Genomic DNA, 12,333 nt, shown 5'->3' on the forward strand with positions numbered 1-12,333 from the left:
TGCATTCTGAGGGTGATAATTGCCAGTTTCTGGCAGCAGATTTTGTCACTGATTTTTGTGGAAAATCGCCTGTTTGCCCCTTAACATACACTTAACATACCAGTCAATACACTTGGGCATACACCTGTTGGTACCCACTGTTGTAGATCGAAAGGCCTCAGCCGATTTACTGTTCAAACACCTGAACGCTAACCAAAACACTAAAACAGCAAAAACATCTCATCTGGGATAACCTTAATTTTACGACTTTTCCAGACTTCAGAACAGAAGAGTGCCAAAGAGTGCTCGATATGGTCAGGCTACACACCACCGATTGATCAGCCTTGGAATCAGCTAAAATAGATCTGGGGAAAAAAACACATAGCAAATTTAAAAAGAGCACTCTGTCGCAACTTGTCGCAATTTCGCCTATCGCAAAATCGGCTTCCCTTGTCGCAAAAAAATGCGACAATGCGACAGGTGCCCACCCCTGTAAAAGAAGATAATGACAGACATGACCTAATATTTACAGGTAGTGAATTCCAAAGGTACGCACCAGAATAAAAAGAAAAACTAGTTTTAAACAAATCGATGCGGGGCCTTGGCAAGGCAAGGTTATTTCGAGTGTTTGAATAATATGACGGAGATGATTCAGTGAAGAGTTGTATAAGATATGTTGGGGCGTCCTTATACGGACGACTTTATACATAAATGAACATTTATTATACAAAAGCTGTTACTTTAAGCTTAACATCCCAATACTTTTCATCTTTTCCTTTATAAAAAGAGATGGACTGGGCAGAACTAGTTTAGCAGCTCTACGCTGGAGCGGCGATTTCAGCTTCTTCAAGTGAACTTCACTACACCTGTCCCATACTATGAAAGCATAATCAATATGGGGTTTTATGTGGGCATTGTAAAATAGTTTTCTTGTGTCTAGATTAATAAGAAGTAGAGGAATACCCGGCTTCGCCGGGATGAAAGCGTTGTGGACAGTGACCTTCTAAAAATAGTAACGGGAATATCCGGCTTCGCCGGGATGAAAGCGTTCTAAAAATAGTAACGGGAATATGGATTGACGCCACACGAAGGAAGGGAGATAAACGCAAAACACTGTAGAAGATAAGGAAGAGTTACTGGGAATGGATCTGGGAAGATGAACAGAAAAACCAAAATCGGTTCAGCGCTGCGCGCTGAGAGCACGTGTTGAAAATTCTCATCGACCAGGTTGTGTCCGGGGTCTACCTGAATATGCCCACCAAATTTGAAGCAGATCCATCGAGAACTTTGGCCGTGCATCGCGAACACACACACAGACAGACACACACACACACACACACACACACACACACACACACACACACACACACACACACACACACACACACACACACACACACAAGTCGTATATATATATAGATAACCTAACCTAATTTCTTGGTTAAAACTTGTTTAAATTTCTAAATTCTTTCTTAATAAATATCAATTCCACACTTTGGCCTTAAATCAAAGTGTTTCCCTTCACAGATATCCCCTTGGGGTTGTCAGATGAGGGTATGTAGTCTCCCATGCCAACAGAAGCTAAGCTAATCTCTCTCTTTCTCTGCTAAGAGATTTTAACAAATCTCGGAAGAAAGTCTCTGCTGACTTTCAATTGTTTCTTTCACAATTTCTGATGTTGTATATATATATATATATATACGTCGCCGCACACTAACACGCAGGCACACATTCACACACACAAATACACACACACACACACACAAACACACACACGCACACACTACACGCAATGTCACACACACACAAACACACACACATAAACATACATACACACACACACCACACACTGGCACACACGGCTACACCAAACACACACAAACAATAACACACACACCTGAGGGTCGATCAAAAAATTCTCGGGCTCACAATGAAAGCGGTATAGGAGAGAAATCTTTCTTGTATTCAATCATCTTTGTCCCTGATTTCAACGAACTCAGTTGGTCCAACGGCGTTCCAGTATGCCGGGTTATACTGAAGGCACACTCTCAAACCCCGAAATATGCCTGAACAGCAGTTTGAATTTCGCTCCACCCCTACCAACTTTCAAACAGCCGGACTTGCAAACCGTGACCGCAGACAAGTATTTCACATTTTGTTAATTATTTTTAGAGACTTCATAGTTGACAGATTTTTGACGTTACTGCCCTTTTTTCAGGGTTAGGTTGAGTACTTTTTGATTCGCCCTCGTAATACACACCACACACAAAATACCATTGTGACACACACACACACAAAAACATACAATGTCAAGCAAAGTGATACGGAAGTAAAATGACTAGAAGGCTGCCACGACGGAAAGATGGCCTTGGTTTTGAAACGTAAAGCTCGTAATGCGGCTGACAACGCACCCATGCTCCGTGATAACTTTTGTTTCGAAATAATTAGAATTGTCATGTTTCTTGTATCCGGTTTACTACTCAAGGCTGTATTGTTCTGTATCATGGTAGCAGTGAACGTCTTTGCCTGCTACAAAGTGTTTCAGAACACCGAGAATCATTTTGCCGTGTCGGCGATTGCTTGCGTCGGTTTTGTCTCCTGTGTGGCTGTTTGGCTGGCAATAGCGGAAAATCCGCGTTTGTATAAGTTTCTTCACTCAATGATTCGGCGAATTTCGAAGTCCAACACAGCCTCCAGAGGAAGGCCCATGAAGGACTGACCATGCCACCAAGTGGTAGAAACAAGGCAGAAGTACAGGTACGTAATCGATGAACTAGAAAACTGGTGGGCTACATGCATAGAAACGTCCCAAAAGTGCGCTTTTTTTTCTTAATTTATGAAGAATGTTTTGTGCGTGTGTATGTGTGTGTGTGTCAGTGTGTATGCGCGTGTGTGTGTGTGTGTGTGTGTGTGTGTGTGTGTGTGTGTGTGTGTGGAGGTTCAAGTGAAATATTGTCCTGCTTGCTTTTTCTTGAAAATATTTTCTTGTAATATTACCGTGTGTTTCAGACTGACACAACAACAGGACAGACCTTTCACTGGCTCCGCACACCTATCGTGACTCAACCACATACGCCATCGATCATCAGCACACCCTTTTCCGATCATATGAGTCCTTCCTCTGACACTCCACAGCGATACAGTGGCAGCTCGGATGAAAATGACACCCGCCGTATCAGCCAAAAGTGTACTACATGGCCATCCTGAACTCAGGTCAAAATTAGTTCAGCTCATTCTCTCCCTGACAGGATGCCTTGAGTTTCCTTGTCTGGCAAGGAAGCCGATTTTTTTTTAAACATATTTAGAGCTTTTTGTAATGTATTATTGATATAAGCAGATTCGCGATCGTCGATAATGATTTTTCATGGTGTTTTGTAATTTTTAAATTACAAAGGAATTGATATGTGAGACAGTTTCAAGCGAGCTATTTTTCGCGGCTGTATTTACTGTGCAAACAACTCTAAATATGACAAAAGTGTCACGTGATAATCAACCGTTTGGTTTCGGCGCTCACTGGAGCAGACGATTTTTTCTGTAACCAGTTGACAGTGATGAAATCATATATTACGGTCTCCATCCGGCAGCAGTCCCAAAATTTCGATTTGTTTTGACCTTAAAACGATGTCTTTATCATAACTGTGAAAAACAGAACGGAGATCACTGTCGAAGTCGGCCAATCTGCAATCATTTTCGTCTCGCGAACACTGATCTCAAATTTAGATCAGTGCTCGCGAATAACATATGGGAGATAACTCTGTATTCGTGTTTTGATAGATTTGCGTAGGACTGTAGCGTCCGGTCAGAGAGATAACTGGCGATAGCCGTTGAGGGATGACTGATCAGAATGCTACATGGCAGGTTGCAATGACAGATATATATACCTGGTCCAGTTGATAGACAAAGGGAGTGAATAAAATTAAGATTTAGCGTCTTCAGACGTACCATTGGCAAAGCAGGGGTATTTTCTGGAAATACGCTTCGAGAAACAGACAGCAGGTGTTTTTTATTGGGATGTGTCCTCTCAGCATAGGTGTTCTCTCGCCGCAGGTACCACTAGTACCTGCAGTAAACCCATCAGTGGACATTTACTTCATCGTATTTCTAATAAGATATACGACAACGACTGAACAAACCAAAGCGTCTCTGCTTGGACTTAGCTTCTAATGAGAGATCTCTGCATTCCTTTTGAAAAACGAAACAATGTTCAAGATGACATCTCAATGACAATAATGGCGTTGATTACGATAACGCACAAAGTTTCGTCACTTCTTGTGTGTATCTTCCGAAGAAACAACCAAGAGTTTTGAGAATGAAATTTGTCTCAGTGATTTAGTTATATCAGCGCTAAAAAAATACAAAAAAAAATACTGTAATTTAAGGTCACACCAGGCTGTACATGTGTCGGTGTCGTATATAATACAACATGGTCACCATGATCTAAACCACTGTACATAAAGGAAAGTTTGTGTGCGCGCCTGTGTGTGTTTTTAATCTAAGACAAATGTCGTCAATGTTTTTACAGAGTGACGTTAAATAAACGATTTTATCATCATCATGATCTAAATGGAGGGATGACTGGTTTCAAGATGACCCAAAACAAAGGGTCAATGTAATAAGCACTGTTTTACATATATTAAACTGGTTACAATAAGCACATACAATGACCTCTTTATTCTCAGATAAAAGTGTCCGTACTCTATTTTTCATTGTGGTGGCGTTCAGTTGGTGGTTGTAAATGTGGGATCAAGTGTGCGCGTGTGATCAAATGTGTGTGTGTGCGTGCTTGCGTGTGTGTGTGTGTGTGTGTGTGTGTGTGTGTGTGTGTGTGTTAGCTTTGATGCCGTCATTATTTCCGTCCTGAACTGGGCGCATTCAATTTGCACCAAGGAATTGTATGAACTTTGAGACATGTACACACCAACGTCATGTGTTTAGTAGAAGATATCGATAGAATCTTGTGTTGGCTCATATGTGATCGTTATGAAAACTGCCTTCAACCCCCAAGAGCGCCGCAGCGGTGTGTGACAACCGGTGTCGGCTGGGCGAATTGGAAAGTCAGGAATGAGGCACCGGTTCACCCCAATCTGAAAACGAATGAATTTACAGACGAGACTGTCTATAACAGCTACTCGAGGGGCCGACAAAATGTGGTAGGCTATTGTGGGCAAGGGTTCGCTTTAAAGAAGTGACAAATCTCGGGGAGTCATTTAGGGTGGTCCTATTTGGTAGGTGGTCGTTATCGAGAAGTGGTCGCCAAGGCAGGTTCGACTGCAATACAGATACCTTCCTTTTATTAATGAGCAAGTAAACCACCAAAGTTCTGCCCAGTGTTTTACATGGGATAAGATTAAGCGCATGGGATAAGATCACACACAATTGCAAAGTCGAACGGAAGTTACAAGCCCAAATGCTCATGCAGTACGACTCACATTCGTCAGAAGTAACAGGGATCAGAAACAAATTGTCCGCTGTCACACAAAATTAATATATAGTACACTGACACAGATAGTTTGAGCAGAGTTTATATTCTTCTCCTCACACGAGCAATCAGTTCCTCTTGTAAATCGCATACACTGGTCACACTAAACACATACAATTCAGCTGTAGTTCCCGATGACAGTTTCTGTAATCTGTTGTTCATGATGGTAGTGGTGTTGGCGATAGTGTGTATCAGCATGTCAGTGCGTGTGTGTGTGTGTGTGCAGGGCCGGACCCAGGGGGGGGGGGGGTTCTAGGGGTTCCGGAACCCCACCCCTGGAAAAAGCATGTACCTTGCTTTGAGTGTTTGTTTTTTTTTACTAGTTTTAGCACCAAAACAATGCTGCTCTTAATCCTCAAAACAAGGCCCAGAATGCACCAGATTGCACAGATTTTAACCGTTTTTCAAAAATTTTCCGGGGGAGCATGCCCCCGGATCAAAGCGGGCGCGCGCTTGTGGCTTCGCCACTTCGCTGATTTGCCCCCCCCCCAAAAAAGGAGGAACCCCCCCCTTACAACTCATTTGGTCCGGCCCTGTGTGTGTGTGTGTGTGCGAGAGAGAGAGAGAGAGAGTTTGTCTGCCTGGCTGTCAGTCTGTCTGTCTGTCTGTGTGTCTGTCTCTCTGTCTGTCTGTCAGTCTATGTTATTATCCTGTCATTGTGTGCGTTATGAACTTGGGCTGTAAACAGACAATTACACATGACATTGTATTCAGCAGTACAAAAAAAATAATAGAAACTTTGATGACTGTATGGCTCAGGTGTGATAGATATGAAAACTGCCCCCAACTCCAAGGTGGCAGCGGTATGTGACCACTGGTGTTGGCTCGGCGGATGGGCGGGTCAGAGCGTAGGCTTTCACCTCCACCTGAAAAACAACAAAAATATGACTAACATTTGTGAAGGATTGCAATGTGAACATCTACGATACTGGTGCAAATGTCCACGCAACCCATTTTATTTTGCTTATTCATTTGGTTAATCAACTTTGTGCAAACTCTCCTCGGTGTCCGAACACCCTCGTGTGCACGTCTAAAGGGTTTCGAACATGAATACACGCATAGTGCACGGACAAAATGGGTAGCGCCGTACTGTAAGGCAGTTCGCTTTCCTCCGGGAAAAAGCAAGCCGAATGTCCATGACTGTAACCTCATAGGACTATATGATAACTTATCCTTATCATCCTGAAATGAACTTTGGCGGCAACGACGGGACTGAGCTAGTATCAATGATGTCAAGTGAAACATCACAGGCAATTGTTGATTAAAACACAGCTATGATGAGACGGTGCGACCCCTTTGAAGGCTTACCTGGTCTGCACTACTCTCCACGTGCACTCAGTTCAGATCAAATAGTGCACTCTCATTAATGATAGTCAACATTGTACATTGGTACCTGCGATAAAAGGACACCCTTGGGACCATTCACAAGCGTCCCTACATTTCAGGTGGTCTGTACTGACAGGCATAGTTTGATCAATATAATTGACAAACCAAAATACATTAGAAAGAGTTCTTTGTTGGGAGGTGTCCTGTTCAAGAGAGAGGCGTCACACCAAAGGTACCACTTTAAGTCGCTGACTTGATTAAGTTAGGCCCATACCTGGTTCTTGCCCTGAATGCGAACGTTGAAGACTTCCCGCTCTTTGGGTGTGACGAGGACTGCAGTGAACTCCAGCGAGCCCTGCTGGGCGTTGCGTGGTATGCGGTAACCTGGAGTAATGATACAGGTAAGATGAACAAGTATACAAACAAACAAACAAACAAATAAACCAAACATTGAAACTAAATAACTGGACGGAGAAATAAAACCCAGTGAGTGTGTGTGTCAGTGTGTGTGCGGTGCGTGCATGTGTGAGTGTGTGTGTGTTCGTGTGTAAACGTGCGTGAGTACTACGTGACGTCAGTTCGAGCGCGCGATCACGTGCGCTTAAGTCTGTGTATCTGTGCTTGTCTCCGCAGTCCTTATGTCTGTCTGTCTGTGATATAGACTCCTGCATGTCCCTTTTAATCATCAGTGGCACAACTGACCATCAATTCGAGCACCGATCGTCTCAGAAGCGTTTCCGGCGAGAGGAGCGCTGGCACCAGGTCGTGAGTAGCGGTAACCTCCCTTGGCACACGTGTTGAGGTCAGCAGCAAAGGTCATCGCGTCCCCTCTCTGGAACGCCTTCATGACGTCAGTCTCATGTTCAAGGTCACCGCCTCCCGCGCGCTGGAGGTTCACTGAAAACCCTCTAAAAAAAAAATACAGAAAAACGAAAATTACAAATTGCGGCAATGATTCGGTGGAACCAAATGAAAAGGACAGACACTGAGATACAACTTCACAAGGTACTTCACTCTCGCTGATACACGAGCATCTGTTACCCTCCAAAGAATCCCCCGATTCTCGTTTCAGGAGATATTACCAGCCATGTGCTCTGAACACTATACATATGTATAGGTAGCCTTTCGAAACGAACCACAAGGTACACCAAAATGATGTACGACAACGTCATTACTCAAAGTCAAGAACTACATCGTCTTCCGGTAGCCAAATCAAGAAGTTAACAACAAATCAGAAATCAGTCCATCAGAAGGATAATGACCCACAATAGACGATGTTCAGAAAGAACTCTGTCGGTTTTGTTTGGGCTGTGAAAGATTAAATAGTCTTGCTTTTAATATAAAGACAACATTTCCCGCGTAAAGTTATCGGTGAGTCATAAGCGAGGGGTGTGTCTCAAACACGTAGACAAGGACCACTTGCAGAAAGTTTGCCTCAATAAATGCTAGAGTATTCACTCTTTCACGGCTCATACAAACCTGACAGCGTTATTTCCAGAGTTCGTCTATTAACTCACCCAGTGGAGATCTTGCAGGTGATGGTTCCAGTGGCCAGCACCTTGCCCTGCGCGCCCTGCTCGATGTCCGTCAGTGTGATGACAGCGGTTCCGTCCTCCATGCTGTCCGGGGTGAACTCCACCTCGGTGATCCGCCACGCGCCGTCTGCGTCATTGCAATATACGTCATTAGTGACGTCAATGGTGGTTTGAAGAAAGTAGTTTTAAGCATGGAAGAGTTTTGAAGTGAGAGGTGCGTACATGTCACAAGGTGTAAGTTCTAATGAACTCCGGTGGGATACTCGGACATATCAAACAATGCTACTGGTCTTGCTTGCTGTCAGCTTCGTTTGTGTTGCCATTTTCCCTGCCCTCTCCATCCCCCTCCCATCCCTCCTCTTATTTTCCCCTGCTCCCTGTCCAACCCATGCTTCTGGATTGTGTCACCAACAAGTCAATCCACCTGGGGTCCACCCAGCATATTCACACAATCATTTCGATTTTCAAGGTCACCAATATTGAACCGCATGCAATTCTTTCAACCGGAGTATGAGCCCAATGAGGATACAGGTATACAACGCCACCGAGACAGCAAACTCGCGTGTAATGACTGTAAAAGCAATAATGATTCAGTGACCCTGGCGAAGCTGCTTCTATTTGTGAACGAATGACAGATCTTTGAATTTGATAACAAAGTATAGACCGGTCTTCACAAAGACTTACTCTCTGTCTGGAAGCGTGAAGAGTTAACGGGTCGTTCATTGGTGGTGTAAAGTCTCCACTTCGTATCGTCGGCATACTCCACGTATACCTCGTTGAGCACGTCACCAAACGAGTAGGCCGGGAGGGTGTCTGGCAGCTTGACGTCACACTTGCTGACGTTAACATCATACGTCAGAACGCCGCCACGCTTGGCAAGGTCGACGAAAGTCACGGGTGGTATCCCGCCATGGACGCTAGCTCTGTGGATATAACGGGGTGTGATCTTGTGTGAGGTATAATAAAGTGTTCATTCTTCTGCAGTTTTCCCTTAGACTGTTAGTTCAGTTCCTGTATTTTACTGATTACAAATTGAACATACTGAGGGGGAAGGGGGGGGGTCACACGAAATCACTGACCAGGTTTGAAAGCATTTATCAATGTTTCCGTGCTCAGGCCGATTATAAATGACTGACAGTCTTCTGTTTTGAAATAACTTTTTGTCGTTTTTCTGTAAGCAAAAGGAAGCTGGTTTTCTGTCTGACTAAGAGAGATTTTATCGACGACAAAAGTTACAGGTTGGGAGAGGAATTGGAGTAAAAGCAAAAATAAAACTGACTTGATGGACACATTTTTTTTTTTTTTAAGTTGTGTTTTAGTGCATGGATACTTTTCACCAGCCTTCGTAATTTACTCCAAGCAAGGATGCACTTTCACTACATTATACGGATAATGTCTTCTTGTACTATTTCTTCTTCCTTTTCTTTCTATTTTTCCTACTTTATTTGTGCTTAAATTTTGCTTGGGAACTCAACAATTGTCTTTCTTTCTTTCTTTCTTAAATTCTTTCTTTCTTTATTGATTGATTGATTGATTGATTTATTTTTATTCATTCATTCACTTATTTATCCATTCATGGCCTACATGCATTAATTCTTTCATGACCAACATTATTTTGTGCGGACAACTGAACGATGTACGAAAGATGCACTTTAAAAAAATAAAAACTACACAATGATATGAAGGGAGTTTGCTGCCCTTTAAGTCATCCAAACATAGGCCTACTGATAAAGGCAACTCTAGTAATGCAAATACCGCAGATAGCCAGTTTCAACATGACCACGATTGCACACCAAAAATTGGGCCGATGTACTATCCAAAACCTTATACTCACACTTGATTCTTTTTTCAGTGGATGTGATTTCTGTCGAGTCAGGTCAAATATTTCAAAAGTATCCACAAGGTCAAATCCTCACATAAGTGCAAAGGTGGGTTGTATGGGCTTACTAAGCGTCTAGAAAACTTTAGCTTAGCACTAAGATCGCTGTTGCCGTATTAGCACTCAGTAGAAGTTTGACGTGCTGTTTTAAGTTAATGAAATAGACATCGGTTATGTTCCTCTAACTGCAATGTTCGTTTAGAGATGAACTTTGATGTATTAAGCAACCCAACAATCGACCTGTATAGGGTTGTTTTTACCACACACAAAAACGGGCGAGGGTGAGAGGCGGCCAAGACTGTTTTTCAGTTTAGAGTTTGTTTTCTGTTTGTATACATCAAAACACGTACAAATTCATAGATTCAACAAAGAAAATTACACTTTTTGAATGTAATTCGCAATGATCGTCATATTGCTTGTCCGGCGTTTCTTCGGCACTTGATCACGACATTCAAAAGTACGATTTGTACTCATGAAATACATTTAAAAGAAAGAACGATAATATGAGGATATAAAGGGATACAGAAACTAAATCATCAAAACCATCATCATGTATTGGCCGTAGACGCACAATGCATGCATATGATCATGTGAGTATTGTTTTTTTCTAACACATGAGTACGTTAGACATTAATAAGTTTATATTTTGTATTTCTCCCCATTTCTGTGCCTGCGCAAACATTACGAAGGACTGAAAAAGAACAAAAAAAATTTCAAGAACGCACATTTCGCTGCCAGTAACCTTCCATTTGCAACATGCCCCCACCCATCGATCCGTTCTGAGCATGTGCAAGGATTACAAAGAAAAAAGTTAATGATGTCAAATGTCTTTGCCGTGTATTGTTTATTAGCACTTTTTTTAAATTACTATAAAACGAAAACTCTTATTTTTGTTTGTTTGTCTGTTTCATTCCACTGACAGACATATCACAAAGGTCGCAGCCGTAAGCACGTGTGAAAGAAATATAAAGCTTAATTTACATTACAAGTTATCTATATTATATATATACATATTCGCATATGTTATGCATACAATTTCAGATGATAAAATAATCAGTTCATAATTACTCACATGGTGAATGCAACCAGAAGAAATATAGCGGACTTCATGATGGCTTTTGATGCTGTTCACCCGACCCTGCGTGAAACCCAAGTGTTCAGTTTCTGGACAGATGGATTCTTATAAGCCAACTTATCAAGTTAACTTCTTCATAGGCACACGAAGTTCAAAACGATGCGAATGGCTGCTTCGGAGTCTTGCGTGAGATAAGATTTGTTTGTTTGTCCATATCAGGGCGGTGCTGCTTTGACATTTAACGTGCGCCACACACAAGACAGAAGTCGCAGCACAGGCTTCATGTCTCACCCAGTCACATTATTCTGACACCGGACCAACCAGTCCTAGCACTAACCCCATAATGCCAGACGCCAGGCGGAGCAGCCACTATATTGCCAATTCTTAGGTTGCCAATTCTTAGGTATGACCCGGCCGGGGTTCGAACCCACGACCTCCCGATCACGGGGCGGACGCCTTACCACTAGGCCAACCGTGCCGGTGCGTGAGATAAGAGGATCAGTCGATTTAGATACACGCCAATACTCATCAGCCTGGCTGCTTCCAGTACAGGGTTGTATTTTTGTTGTTGAATTTATTTCGTAAATGACACTGTGTCAATCTGCTAAATTAATTCAGAAAGAAATCCGACTCTGCACAGAATGCAGCTAGGCTGTTGATTGTTGGTATGTGTCCATGTGAAAAGATGCTTTTCTTCTACGAGTAAGCCTGGACAGCTCTGTGTTCGTGTACACTACATTGGGGTATGCACGTTAAAGATCCCACGATTCACAAAAGGGTCTTTCCTGGCAAAATTGTATTGGCGTAGATAAAAATGTCCACCAAAATACCCGTGTGACCTGGAATAATAGGCCGTGAAAGGTGGATGCAGCGCCTAAAGGCAGTCGATCTACTGGCCGATGTGAATGCGTGATATATTGTGTAAAAAATTCCATCTCACACGACATTAATTATAGGTAACATGCGCCTTGTGTGGTGAGATACGTGCGCGATATAAATCCTCGTAAATAAATTAAAAAAATTAAAAAAAAACAAAAACAGAATCATCTACGTGGGATCA

At 42.7% G+C, this 12,333-nt stretch overlaps 1 protein-coding gene and 1 long non-coding RNA gene across 2 annotated transcripts; one reads left to right on the plus strand and one right to left on the minus strand.

The window, feature by feature from the left end:
• Window positions 1-2,063: 2,063 nt before the first annotated feature.
• Window positions 2,064-4,678, plus strand: LOC138952975 (uncharacterized). Its single transcript, XR_011451463.1, has 2 exons — window positions 2,064-2,736; window positions 2,989-4,678. It is a non-coding gene; the product is annotated as an uncharacterized lncRNA (long non-coding RNA).
• Window positions 4,679-6,050: 1,372 nt separating this feature from the next.
• LOC138952872 (uncharacterized) lies at window positions 6,051-11,428 on the minus strand. Its single transcript, XM_070324619.1, has 6 exons — window positions 11,271-11,428; window positions 9,004-9,242; window positions 8,302-8,446; window positions 7,487-7,692; window positions 7,059-7,168; window positions 6,051-6,324 (listed from the first exon to the last, which is right to left on the minus strand). Exons 1-6 carry the CDS (start codon window positions 11,306-11,308, stop codon window positions 6,214-6,216), a joined length of 849 nt encoding a protein of 282 aa, XP_070180720.1. The 5' UTR covers window positions 11,309-11,428; the 3' UTR covers window positions 6,051-6,213.
• Window positions 11,429-12,333: the final 905 nt, after the last annotated feature.

This window comes from Littorina saxatilis, linkage group LG17 (genome assembly GCF_037325665.1).
Source record: "Littorina saxatilis isolate snail1 linkage group LG17, US_GU_Lsax_2.0, whole genome shotgun sequence".
Lineage (NCBI taxonomy): Eukaryota > Metazoa > Mollusca > Gastropoda > Littorinimorpha > Littorinidae > Littorina > Littorina saxatilis.

Coding starts and splice junctions, on each gene's coding strand:
- LOC138952872 (XM_070324619.1), bottom strand. CDS start 11,308: ATGAAGTCCGCTATATTTCTTCTGGTTGCATTCACCAT. Junction 9,243..11,270: donor CTTCTGGTTGCATTCACCAT/GTGAGTAATTAT, acceptor TTATATCCACAG/AGCTAGCGTCCATGGCGGGA. Junction 6,325..7,058: donor GCATTCAGGGCAAGAACCAG/GTATGGGCCTAA, acceptor GTTGTTTTTCAG/GTGGAGGTGAAAGCCTACGC.